At 36.3% G+C, this 14,435-nt stretch overlaps 1 protein-coding gene across 1 annotated transcript; it reads left to right on the forward strand.

The window, feature by feature from the left end:
- The first annotated feature begins 4,654 nt into the window (after positions 1 to 4,654).
- Positions 4,655 to 6,953, forward strand: LOC149230905 (uncharacterized). The gene is made up of 2 exons (XM_089381462.1): positions 4,655 to 6,373; positions 6,489 to 6,953. Exons 1-2 carry the CDS (start codon positions 4,655 to 4,657, stop codon positions 6,951 to 6,953), a joined length of 2,184 nt encoding a protein of 727 aa, XP_089237588.1.
- Positions 6,954 to 14,435: the final 7,482 nt, after the last annotated feature.

Genomic DNA, 14,435 nt, shown 5'->3' on the forward strand with positions numbered 1-14,435 from the left:
AGTCTTTGAGTATTGTTTTTGGGCTATCATCTCCTCACACGTGCGAATATTAAGAAAAAATTACTACAACAAGACCAAATTGCATAAAGAAGATGAGATAGGGCACCAAAATATCTATCGTGCAAACGAAGTTCCCAAGAAGGAAGAACCAATTCAGGCAAAGGAATAAGAGGGAAGAAATCACCATATTTTCCCACATGTGCAAGAGCTACGATTTCTGCAGGAGTCGAAGTTACAGAAGAAACTGTTCGGGTCAAAATTGTTGGATTCGACATTACTGGGAAGTTTGTTGGGTCGAAGTTGTTGGGGTCGAAGTTGCTGGAGAAGTTGTTGATATCGAAATTGCTAAAGGAGTTTCTAAAAGGAAAGCCCATCAAGAAGAAAGGTTAACTTGGTCTTGGAGGGATCTTTGACAAGGGTTCTAGGTCTTGAAAATCATCATCTAACCATACTATAAGAAGAAAACAATTCTTGTGGGTTTTCTTCTTAAGAGAGAGGTTTTGGCCCTCGATTGCAGCCTACATTTTGTGTCCTCTTGTTTTTTTGATCTTCATAGTTTGGTAGGTTTTTGGTGATAAGAACATAATAATAATCAAGTGAGAGAAGAAGCTAATCAAACTAAGTAAAAATACATCATAAGAAGTTATCAAATTAAGAGAAATAACCTAATCTAGTTGCCCCTAGATTTCTCAAGAAATATTAACATTGTTATTTACATAGTAATACTCCCTATTATATTACAAATTGTATTTTCAATTTCAATATTAATAATATTAATTTTAATATTTATTGGAATATAATACTAAGCTACTACGAATATTATTATATAGACTTTTAAATATAATAATCTAATTATTTATATGAATAGGAGTTAATGTGAGATTTATTGTTTTAAGTCTTCATGCAATTTTTTCAAAAAAAAAATGTCCATTTTTATTTTTATTTTAAAGGATAAAGTTTTTGGTTTCATTGTGACAAGAAACCAAAATACATTGCATTTTGACCAACAAAAACCATCATCAAAATGTCACATTAAAAACTTAACCTCTCAATGAGCTCAGGCAAAACAAATGCTATAAAAATACTATGAAAGAAACGCTGGGACGATGTGATGAAAAGACTAGTGTAGCGTAGTGACAAACAAACCCGCGTCACAATTGGCACAAATAAAAAGAGTAGACATTTCCTTTTGATGAACATTACACATCATCACGACATCACATTACACAACTAACATCACATTATGGTTGTGCAAATAAAATGACATGAATATGGAATGGAAAAAGACTTTTCATGTCATGCTTTCATTAAAAAAAATTTGTCGCTATGTGACACGTGGTCGTGTAAAAAAAATTGTGTGTAATTGCTATGAAAATAAATTCTTGGACAACACAAAGAAAAAACTAGTGTCACTTTGTGACAAATGAACAAATGTGGTAAACAAACCAATTTCACACATTGTAACAAACATGTTTTCATGTCAAAATGGTGCAAAAATTTATCAAACGTTGCAATTTGACAAATATTGTCCAACATGTGACAACCATTGTTGCATATAACATTGCATTGCAATGTATCTAATGATGCAATGTGAAAAACATTATTCTAACAAGGCATTACAAAACTAAGAAACAATCTACCAAACAATGTGATGTTGTCACAATTTATCCAATGACATAATGGGATGAACATTATTGTAATGTGATATTACAAAACTAATAATGTGATGTGTTTGTGTAAAAGAAATTATGTGAAACTACTATGAAAATAAATGTTTGGAAATTGTGATGAAAAAGGTAACATCATAGTGTGATAAAGAAACCGACATCACATTGTAACAAACATGTTTTGACATCAAAATGGTACAAAAAATTATCCAACATTGCAATGTGACAAACATTGTCCAACTTTGCAATGTCACAGTCATCATCGCAATGTGACAAAAGTTGGTCAGCCTCATCAACCCTCTTGAATTAGTAATGAAACCGTTTTGTAACATTAATATAACATCAACCATGGTCAACATTAATGTAACAATACAACAATTGAAAATATTAATGTTATGTTGTTAGATAATATAACATAATACATTATTATATTTATGGTTGACTGTGGTCAAACTTACTCAACCATGTAATCCATGGTCAACGCTCGTCATCCTCAATCAACCTTGTCAACAATGGTTAACCCTCTTCAATCATGATCATCCTCATCAACCATTAATTTAACCATTTTTGTAGCATTAATATAACATTAGCATTAACAATAATGTAAGATTTCATGGTTGACCTTGGTCAACATTAATGTTACATCACTTTAACCATGTAACAATGGTCAACCATCGACAACAATGTAAAAAAAATTCAACAATAATATTTCCTCATAATCCCTCATCAACCATTATAATTCATGGTTAACTGAGGTGAACCATGGTCCACCTTAGCTAGCAATGGTTGACCATCTTCAATCATGGCCAACCTTGTGAACCATATGCAACCCGTCAACCCACTTCAACCATTAATGCAACTAGTTTTGTAAAATTAATGTAGTGTTAACATTAAAATTAGTATAACATGAAACATTGTCAACCATGGTTGAGAATGGTTAACCATGGTCAATATCAATGTAATAGTGTAACAATGTCAACTTTAATGTAACATTATTAGATTGATGTAACAATAATACATTGGTACATTAATGGTTGACCATGGTCAACCTTGGTCAACCCTCTCCAACATTGATAAACTTTGTCAACCATGAACAACCTCATCAATCCTCTTCAACATCAGTCAACCTCATCAACCATGATCAACGTCGTCAGCCCTCGTCAACCATGGCCAACCATGGCCAATGAATCCATCCCACACATGTCGGTTGTCAACTAGCAGAACCACATTTACTAATGTGGTTGATATACGCTAATTGGCGACACTTTCCTCCTTTTATATGGCAATTGACATATGAAAATAATGTTGATCAGCATCTATCAACGGCATTAGCAAAAGTGGTTGTCCTAGGTATATTAATAGTTGACGAGTGTAGTCTATTTCAGAATATGACTTTTAGATTTTTTACCTTTTCAACAATTAGAAATGTATGAATGGTAAAGAATATTCCTTTTCATATCCCCAATTTAATAACTCAAGAATTTCTAAAAGAATTTTTCATTTCAAAACTTATGTGATGATGGTCCATAAATTAGATAGCACATAAATGTTTCGATTTAGATGACTATTATTGTTTATCAACCATTTAATTTTGTGTTATCAATCATTTATTACACCTATAGGGATGGTCTATTTTAGAATAGGTTTTCCAAAATTTCCAATACTTAAAAAGTAAAAAAATATGAATAATGTAAGTTTAATAATGTGAAAGTATTCTTCTTCATTCCATACACAATTCAATGGATGAAATTAAAGGTTTCTAAATAGTTTGTCAATTTCTTTCCTACCTCTGTTGGGCATTACAAATTCTCTATATTAAGTGAGCTCCACTCCTATCATAGAACTACAAATACTCAACCTTTCAAATAACACAAGTATTTTGATTACTATTAATATTTATATTTTTTATTGCTATTAACATTTATCAACCTGGTCCAACAAATTCAACTCGATGGCAGATTTCTTGTTTGGTAAGAAAAAATTCAAAAAATATGGATGTCAAAATTCTTGCCTAAAGAAAATTAAAAGATTATTATTCATTTTTTTCTTTTTCTTTTTTGCTTATATGGTGGAAATGGATTCAGCACCATTACAATTACAATCCATGAGATATCCAAAATCTGAAGTTTGACCGTTATAGCCCAAATTTTTTAAAATTTATATCAGATTTTACCATAATCTTATTCCATTATTTTCTGGGTTCACTGAAATTTCCATTTCCATTATTTTCTAAGCTAATTTGTGAGTTTTTTTGACTAAGATTTTATCAATCCGTATAGGTATAGGTGTACTAGCAACATGTAAATTGGGAAAAAAAAAATAACACGTTTTGGCAATGCGTAATGAAGCTTCGGCGCTGCTTCTACGTTGCTTCATAGGGTTCAACGACAAGCTTCTACGCTGCTTCATAGGGTTCACCGACAAGGTTAAAATCAAATTAAACACGTCTACAACTACCACGCTGCTTCCATATCCATCCAGGTTTCTTAAGAGTAAATATTCTTGCTTTACTCACCTCAATAAATCAAATCATGAATGAAAAAATTGTAATAGTTGTATGTAATCACTTAGCAGCCTCTGCGGTGCTTCGCGACAGATTCGGTATTCAAATTAAGTGACCATGAGGCTACCACGCTGTGTTGTCTGAGAGACTTCCACGGCTCAAAGATAATATTAAACGTACTGCGGCCTTGTGTCTATTACAGAAACATCGCGATACAGATAAAATTGAAGTGTTTACAATGTTACCACGCTGCTACGAGCCTTGTATCACGATGCTACGAGGTTACGACTCTGCTGCGTCTACAAGGCTACCGCGCTGCTTCGAAGATACGACGCTGCAGTGTCTACGAGGCTTCCACGCTTCTTCGTGACCTCCACGGTGGGGAACATATAATTGAACGTCCGACAGCCAGTCTCGCCAAAATGCCATCGCCGGTCTTGCGGAAATGCCATCATCGGTTAGAGATATTGTATCTGATACGGAAATGATTGGCGACCCAACGTCACCGACTGTCCGTCTGGATGTTATGCCTAGATCTGAACTACAGACTTACACTGACAATGGGGCACTTCCCGAGATGAAAATTACTTTGTTTGCCCTTAGGCTTGCCATTTTGGAGAAGGCAGCCAGCTGCCTCGGCAAGCTGGCCTTCATCTGGGCCACTGTCGTTCTCCTCGGAGGCTTCGCATCATCTTTAGAAAAAGCAGACTTCTGGATCGTCACCATAATATTATTGACTGAAGGTGCTCGCATCTTCATCCGAAGCCAAGAGGTCGATTGGATACATGAGCCAATGCTAATATCCAGGGCAACTCTCAGAGACATGATAAATTGCAGAGGAAGTCCGCCAATGCCAAAGCTCACGTTGCTCTTATGGCTTCAGTTGTTGTCTGCTTCAACATGCGTCGGCGTGTCTCTGTATCGGTTAGTACTGCTGCACTACGGCGTAGATTCATGTAGCGATACCAATAATCCGCAATCGGCTCTCAAAATGTTCTACGGTCTGTCCTTCGCCGAATCGTTTCTCTTTCTGATCGAAAGGGCGTACTGGCAGTGGAGGATCATTGTATGTAACTTGCTTAAGGAGGTGAGCGATGATTATGGCTTCGGCGAATCTGAGATCGTCACCCTCAAAGGATTTCTCTATGTCACATATTCGCGGTGCCTCAATGGTACCGTTTTCGACGGTTTGAAGATGGGACTTCTATCACATAGCGTAGAGTTGCTGCGGTCCAGTAGTCAGGATGGACAGCTCAGGGGTGCTCGAGTACTGTCCGTGCTTGTAAAGGATCCGCTGTATAAGAAAGAGAATTTGAGGGTAATCGGAATCATGAGAGATGTGGTGGAGAGGCTGATCGAAATGCTGAATTTCAAGGACGATCAGGAACAGGAGATTCGAAAAGCGGCTGCAGAGATAATCTCCGAATTGGTGGAGAATAAGCGGAATTGCATTCGGGTGACGGCCATCGCTGGGTCAATGGAATCTATAGCATCTTTACTCTACTCTACTGAGGACTCAAGTCCGGAAGGCTTTAGGCCTGTTTCTATGGGGCTGACCATACTGAAAAAGTTGGCAGAGAACCGCTCCAACTGCGCAAAAATCGGAAATTGCAGAGGGCTACTTCCTAAAATTATTGCACTGACTGACTTAAAACCGGACGCTTTGGAAATCCAGACGGCAATGCTCGCTCTGGAGCTCGTGGAAAAGCTAGCAAGTACCACAGGCTCGGCAGGGAAGGACGTGAGGAAAGGGATCCGGGAGATAGTCTTCACCATAAGCAATCTCAGAGACGCTATTCAGTACAAAGAATTGAACTATGACCTGCAAATCCTGGCGATCAACACTCTGACCAGTCTTGCTCGCGAACAGGAGGGCCGTGAGAGCATCGGCGGTACTGGCGGAGTTCTGGATAATCTCTTCTCCCTCTTTTTCCGAGAGATAGATAGTAATAACAATGAAATAGAGAAACTCGTCAAGAAGGCAGGAGAAGCTCTGGGTTTTCTTTCACTCGAGAATGCACACAATTGTGAAATAATGATGAGTATTAAGCTGGATGGTCACCCCAATTTAATCTCACGTCTGATCTCCGTGCTGAACGACACTGTGCGGGGTATTCATGTAGCAAGGATTCTTCGAAATCTGCTTGCACACGCAAAGGCAGATTGCATTGAATTTACTGAAATCAGTGCACTGGCAACGCAGGTAGAAGATTGTATTCAATTCTTTGCCTTTCGTTTGAAAATTAAAGTGTTGCATTGCAGCTCGATCTGAAAACAATTTCATCTGATCAGTTAACTTCTTTGTGATGTGTTTTCAGGTTCTGAAGGATGTGACGGAGATTAACTACTCATGCATAATGCAGAGGGAGGAACATTCATGCGAACCTCTGGAAGCAGCCATAGGATTGGCTGCTCAGATCTTCAACTTTATGACCACATCAAAACGCGATTTCCAGTTCGAAGAATTGGGTGGCTTCTCAACAACATCGTTGATTTCTAAAGTGGTGGATGTTTTCTGGAGTCACCCATATCCGTTGAAGATAGTTCCGAATATCAGGCGATTCAACATCGAGCTTTTGATCGCTCTTATGGAGAAGGACAAAGCTGCTTTAGAGACGAGATCGGAATTGGTGACAGCTTTGGAGGCGGCCTTGAAGGGAGTGATAAAGACAACGTCGGACTGGGAATATTACAACGCCTTCTCGGGCAGTGTGGGGTTGAGTAGGCACGGCACGTCTATGCGGTCTCTCGCAGAGACCGCAATGGAGTTGCTTCCGAGATAATGGAGCCTGGCCAGTCCGGATCCAGTAATGAGGGGAGAGAAATATGTAAGACCAAAACTTTTGGTCCCGTCCTATGTTGATCGTCATTAAAGTCGACTGACCTGTGGTTCGGAGTTCACCCTTAAATCGATTTCCATTCCATTCGATCTTGGAAGTCGCTGTTGGTGTTAAACTTCAAAATATCCGTAGAGAGAGTATTAGTGTTGTGTTATCTCACTGAAGAAATTAGTATATAATCTTTAAGTAGTTTATGGATTGGTATTTTAATTATAAAAAGAGTCAGGTTCATGTTTACTGTAAAATAAATTGGTTTATGAGATATTATATTTTTAAGCTGTCCTTTGGTTTATGAGTAATATTATCTTTTTAAGCTGTCCTTTGGTCTATTGGTAATATTATCTTTTTAAGCTGTCCTTTGGTTTATTAGATTTTCAAAAAAACTAAATTACTTTTTCATATTTTGGATAAATAAAATGAATTATTTAAAAAATAAAGTTCTTTTATATTAGATCTTCACAAAAAAACTGATTTTTTTTTTTTTTTTTGGAAAAATAAAATGAATTATTAAAAATTAATTTAATTTTTATTTTATATTTCTTATAAAAGGAATGGGAATAAGAGAGTATATTGTGTTATGTTATCACACTGGAAAAAATTATTGTATAATCTTTAAATAGTTTATGGATTGGTAATTATAAAATGAGTTGTGTTCATACACTAAAATAAATTGATTTATTAATGATATTATTTTGGTAGGTATTTTTTTTAAATTAGATGTATATTTTTTAAAAATAAAATGAATTATTTGTAAAGTGTTTTTTTTTTATAAATAAAATATATTATTTAAAAATGATTTAATTAATTTAATTTATATTTATATTAAAAAGAATAGGAGTGAATAGTTTCAATTTTTGGTTTTGATGCGGGTACGTATGAAATTAGCAATAAATTTTATTATGTGTTTTTTTAATAGTAATTGCATATGCTAATTGTATGTCCGCATGGGGTAGCTCAAGTGGCAATGGCCGTGGAAATGAAGTCTCACCGAACCGGAGATCTTGGGTTCGATTCTTGTGCTACCCTCCCTGGAAATGGAGTGAATAACGGACATGTAAAAACTGGAAAATGAGAGGGTCCTACCGAAGCTTAAAAAAAAAAAAAAAAAAATTGCATATGATAATTGTATATATTAGAAAAAGTGATGATATAATATATATAATTTGTATTAATGTATTAATAGTGTATAATTTAAACAACTTAAAATAAAGGAATAATCGCTATTTTATACTTTTAAAATTCAAGTGTAATTAAAAGATATATTATTTTAAAGACTTGATGCAATTATAGATTAAGATCATAGAGGCCCTTTTAAATTTTAATATATTATATTAATAACTCAGATTGTGACTTTATTGAAATGTTTTATAAAATATTTAATGTTCAAAATATTTAAAATATTGATTATATAATCTTTATGTCTATAATTAGGAATATGATGCAGGAGCATCTGGATTTGGCGAGCAATGTGATTGTTTCTTCACATGTTGTGGCTAACATGAGATGAATTTCATTGACCTAAGTGGTCAAAAATCAGTTCTAGTAGAGAGGGTTGGATCCTCGAATTTGACGTAGTATTAAGTTATTGTAATAATTAGAATATTGTATTATTTTTAGACTAAGAGATAAGTTGTTAGTGTAGGTGTGTAACGGAGCTTGACAATAGGGATTTAGTTGTTAGATTGATTAAAATAGGGATTGAGTTGTCAATGTAGTTAGGCTAGGATTTGACTCATAAAAGGAAAAAAGAATGTAATAGAGAAGGATTAGCTGAGATGATAGGGAATTGAGTGAGTAAGCGAGAGGTGTGATAGAGATAGGGTTTGAGATTGAGACAGAGGTTAGATAAACTGCTATAACCGAGCCGAGAGGGCCAAGACTCTGTAATTTTCATGTTGTTGAGTAATTGATTGAATTTTTGGTGTTGTGTGTTAATCTTGGTGCAAAATTTCATTTTCACCTGTGTATCGGCGTTCCGGACCCTCAACGGGTATTTCTCTGTTTTAATGTTTTAATTATAAATCTCAGTGTTTATGTGGTTTATCATTAAACGCTGCTGATTCATGGTTAAGGTTAATATTGGGGTTAAAGTGCTAAACCATCATTTAAGCATCTTTCTTAAAGTTAAGTAATAAGCACATGGGTTGTATTTGATGAGCGGGAAGCGGTATATCCCGTGCCCAAAAAGTGGTAAGTGGTAATATCCCGAGTCCGAGCGATTCGCCTTAGCGCTCGACACATAGCAAACAGAAGAGAGATAAAAACCACTTTATTGGGCGGTTAACCGACGTGTAAGTGGTCCACCCGATATGGTTGTCGACCATTGGATCGGATAGAACAGATTGACAGTAGAAAATCTACGGGCTAGTTGGCGATCAGAGAAAGTGATATCCGTCGGATCTAGAAAGGTGAAACCGATGGTAGAGATCGAAGCGCTCACTTTAGTGGAAAAGTCAAGTGGGACCGGTGGTGTTTAGTGGAAAAGTGGGACCCTCAAGGGAAAGGAAGCCATGTACAGAATCCGTTTAAACGCAGCTGATTGGTTATTAAGTTAACCAGTAATCTATTTTCAAAGTATCACCTTATTCCATCAACCTTTTGCGTCATTTTTGGTATCAAAGCACAAAGATTGAGTTTTTTTGCAGTAAACATGCCACCGAGGAGAGGAGATGGCATAGGTCGAGGAAGACCTGAAGCAAATGCAGTTCTACTAGATGAGATCCGGAGTCTGCATAGAAGGATGGACACAATGGAGACTGCTTAGAGGAGGGCACCTGATGAAGGATTTACCAGTGCTACAAAAGAATCTTCTAAGGAATAAGAAGAGAAGGAAACCGAAACTACCAATGTTATTAAGATGTTGGCTAAAGTAGGAGGAAAACCAAAGGTGGAAATTCCTTTGTATGAAGGGAGTCTCAATGCAGAAGAATTGATGGACTGGATTAGATCATTGGACAAATATTTTGACTATGAGGAGGTTGATGATAAAAAGAAGGTGAAATTTGCAGCTACCAAATTGAAGGGTCATGCAGCTATCTGGTGGAATGAACTACAAACTTCCAGAGTAAGAAAAGGAAAAAGCAATGGGATAAAATGGTAAGTAAAATGAAAGCTAAATTTATGCCAAAAGATTATCAGTTAAATCTTTTCAAACAGTTACAGAACTTAAGGCAAAAAGGGATGTCTGTTAAAGAATATACAAAAGAATTTTATAGGCTGAGTATTAGAGCAGGACATGTAGAAGATGACATGGAGAAGGTAGCCATATACATCAATGGCTTGAGATATGATATACATGATGAGATCAGTTTGCTGAATCTGAAGACAATTGAAGATGCCTATCAAGCAGGTTTGAAAGCAGAAGAGAAGATGTTGAGGAAACAAAACCAAAGGAACAGAGGGAAAAGTTCAGTAAGAGGTAGAGGAACTACCAGACCAAGATTTTAGCACCCTCAAAGTGAAGCAAGAAGTTCAAGTAGTAAACCACCAGAGAGAGGAGACTTTAGTAGAGGAAGATTTGCACCTAGAGGAAGAGGCTGAGGAAGAGATATTCGGTGTTATACATGTGGGGAATGGGGACATGGATCATGGGATTGTCCTCATAATAAAGAAACAAGTTAGAGGAATGTGAATGTGGCAGAGGAAAAGGAAGAAAAACCTCAAATTGCAGACAAAGAAGAACCCCCTGAAGTAGGAGAATCCCTGTTGTTAAAAAGGGTATTGCTTAAGGTAGAGAAAGAGATTGGAGAACCAGTTCAGAGGAAGAGTTTATTCAGAACTACATGCAAATCCAAAGGTAAATGTTGTAAAGTGATAATTGATAGTGGAAGCACTGATAACCTTGTTTCTACAGAAATGGTGGACAAGTTGGGATTAGTGAAGACAATACACCCTACTCCTTACAAAGTATCATGGTTGCAAAAATGATATCAGATCATTGTGACAGAACAATGCACGGAGATACAGATTGGTACTTATAGGGATGTGATATTGTGTGATGTGATGCCAGTGGATGTATGCCATGTGTTGTTGGAAAAACCTTGGTAGTTTGATAGGAAAGTTGTTCATGATGGGAGAATAAATACCTACACTCTAGAAAAGGATGGAAATAAACATACACTGTTGCCATTGAAGGATGAAGCTCACAAAGGAACACCTCGAAACAATGTTATGCTGATGAGTGGAAAGGAGCTATTGCAAGAGGTTGGAAAAGGTAAAGAAATACATTTTGCTATCATAGGGAGACCTAAGGTAATTTTGACTTCCACAACATTAGATGATCTACCTGAAGAAATTAAAACTCTATTGAATGATTTTGCTGATATTATTGTGGATGAGTTGCCAAATGCATTGCCACCAATTAGGAGTATTAGTCATCATATTGACCTAACACCAGGAGCAAGTTTGCCAAACAAAGCAGCATACATATTAACTCCTCAAGAGAATGCAGAAGTTGGAAGAAAAGTGCAAGAACTGATGGACAAGGGACTAATCAGAGAGAGCCTTAGTCCATGTGTTGTACCAACAGTACTCAATCCAAATAAAGGAGGTGAATGGTGCATGTGTACTGATTCCAGAGCCATAAACAAGATCACAATCAGGTATATATTTCCTTTACCACGCATGGATGATTTGATGGATTGTTTGAGTGGGTCAAAGTATTTCACTAAAATAGATCTGAAGAGTGGATATCATCAAATAAGAATTAGAGAGGGAGATGAGTGGAAGACTGCATTTAAAACAAATAGTGGGTTGTATGAGTGGTTAGTGATGCCTTTTGGACTCACTAATGCACCTAGTACATTCATGAGATTGATGAATGAAGTCTTGAAGGAATATGCAGGCAAGTTTGTCATTGTTTATCTTGATGATATTTTAGTTTTCAGTAGAAGCAAAGAAGAACATATGGAGCATCTTAAGTTGGTTTTAAGAACATTGCAGAAAGAGAAACTGCTGATAAATCTAAAGAAGTGTAGTTTCATGAAAGAAGAATTGATCTATTTGGGATTTGTAGTTTCCACAGAAGGTTCGAAAATGGATCTAGAGAAAGTCCAAGCAATTTGGAACTGGCCTATTCCAAGGAACATATTTGAGGTGAGAAGCTTTCATGGTCTTGCAAGTTTTTATAGGAAATTTATGAGAGGTTTTAGTCAGATTTGTGCACCAATTCTTGAAACAATTAAGGAGACTAATCAGCCATTCAAGTGGACAGAAACAACAAACAAAAATTTTAAGTTGCTGAAGAAGAAAATTACGGAGAAACCAGTTTTGACTTTACGTGGTTTTGAAAAGGTATTTCAAGTTGAAACAGATGCTAGTGGAGTTGCAATAGGAGCTATTTTGAGTGAGGAGTAGAGACCAATAACGTACTTTTGTGAGAAACTAAATGAAGCTAAGAAGAAGTATTCTTCTTATGATAAAGAATTTTATGCTATTGTGCAAGCTTTAAAGAAATGGAGACATTATTTGCTACCAAAGGAGTTTATATTGTATTCTCACAATCATGCATTGTAGTTCATAAATAACCAGCCAAAATTGAACCATAAACATGCCAAGTGGGTAGATTTTTTACAGAGTTTTACTTTTGTGATAAAACACAAGTGGTAAGTTAAACAAAGTTGATGATGCTCTAAGCAGGGTAAGTTTCATTGTGCAAGAATTGAGAGTCAGTGTTGTAGGATTTGAAGAAATGGTTGATATGTATAAAGATGATGCAGATTTCAAAGATATTTATGCAGCCGTACAAAATCCAATAGTTCATAATAGAAGCCAGTGGTTGGATTATCTTATCCAAGGAGGTTTACTATTTAAAGGTAACAAATTGTGCATTCCCAAATGTTCTATGAGGGAGAACATAATCAAGGAGAAACACAATGGAGGATTATCTGGGCACTTTGGACAAGACAAAACCTTTTCTCAGGTAAATGCTTTTTACTATTGGCCAAAGATGCAAACTGATGTTAAGAGATTTGTTGAGAAGTGTAGGATATGTCAGCATGCTAAAGGGAGAAGCCAAAATACAGGATTGTACTAGCCATTGCCAATACTAGACTGACCATGGGATGCAGTTAGTATGGATTTTGTTTTGGGATTACCTAGAACCCAAAGAGGGAATGATTCTATTTATGTTGTGGTAGATAGATTTTCCAAAATGGCACATTTCATTGCATGTAAAAAGACTAGTGATGCAACACATATTGCTAATCTGTTTTTTTCAGAAGTTGTAAGGTTACATGGGTTGCCTGTAAGTATTGTGTCTGATAGAGATACAAAGTTTGTTGGACATTTCTGTAGAACTCTTTGGAAGAAACTAGGTGCTAACCTTAGTTTCAGTTCAGCATACCATCCTCAAACAGATGGACAGACCGAAGTGGTAAACAGAAGCTTGGGAAACATATTGAGAATCTTAGTGTATCAAAATCCTAAACAGTGGGATTTAGCACTTGCTCAAGCTGAGTTTGCTTATAATGACATGCTAAACTGAAGTACTAGAACGAGTCCATTTCGAATTGTATTTGGGATGAATCAAAGAGGTGCGTATGAGCTCAGAAATTTGGGTAAACAGGAGACAAGAAGTGCAAAAACTGAAGAGTTTGTAGAGCAGATGCAAAGACTACAAGAAGACATTAAAGACAGATTGCAGGAAAGCAGTGGCAAATACAAACAGAGGGTTGATATGAAGAGGAAAGAAAAAGAATTCCAAGTGGGAGATTTAGTGATGGTATACTTGAGAAAAGAAAGATTTCCTACTAAGACTTATAATAAATTAAAGATGAAAAAGATAGGACCATGCAGAATTGTGAGGAAGTTTTCAACTAATGCTTATGAAATTGAACTGTTAGAAGGCATTGGACTATCACGTATCTTCAATGTTGCAGATTTGTATCCATACAAAGAGACAGAGCTATCGAAGTAAGCTACAGAAGATGAAGTTCAAACTTTGAACTGGGAAGAACAAATGCCAAAGACAACCAAGAAAGAGGTAGAAATAGTTCTGGAGAAAAGAGTATCCAAAAGAACCAGAGGACATGTTTATTTTTAGTATCTGGTCAAATGGAAGGGACAGCTAGTGGAGGATGCTAGTTGGATGACAACAACAGAGTTGCAGAAGTATGGAGTAAGCCCTGAAAGTCTGATGGATGATTCTTTTCTTCCCCGGGAGTCTGATGCAGGAACATTTGGACTTAGCCATTGTTTGTTCACATGTTGTGGCTAACATGAGATGAATTTCATTGACCTGAGTGGTCAAAAATCAATTTTAGTAGAGAGGATTGGATCCCTCGAATTTGTCTTAGTATTCAGTTATTGTAATAATTGGAATATTGTATTATTTTTAGACTAAGAGATAAGTTGTTAGTGTAGGTGTGTAACAGAGCTTGAGAATAGAGATTTAGTTGTTAGATTGATTAAAATAGGGATCGAGTT

Source organism: Pinus tabuliformis, chromosome J, assembly GCF_031772625.1.
Source record: "Pinus tabuliformis cultivar Carrire ecotype Pingquan chromosome J, CPIR1, whole genome shotgun sequence".
Classification (NCBI taxonomy): Eukaryota; Viridiplantae; Streptophyta; class Pinopsida; order Pinales; family Pinaceae; genus Pinus; species Pinus tabuliformis.

Excerpts from the sequence above, each read along its gene's own strand:
- LOC149230905 (XM_089381462.1), top strand. The coding sequence starts at position 4,655 with ATGATTGGCGACCCAACGTCACCGACTGTCCGTCTGGATGTTATGCCT. Across the intron at positions 6,374-6,488 it reads TCAGTGCACTGGCAACGCAG|GTTCTGAAGGATGTGACGGA; the intron begins GTAGAAGATTGT and ends ATGTGTTTTCAG.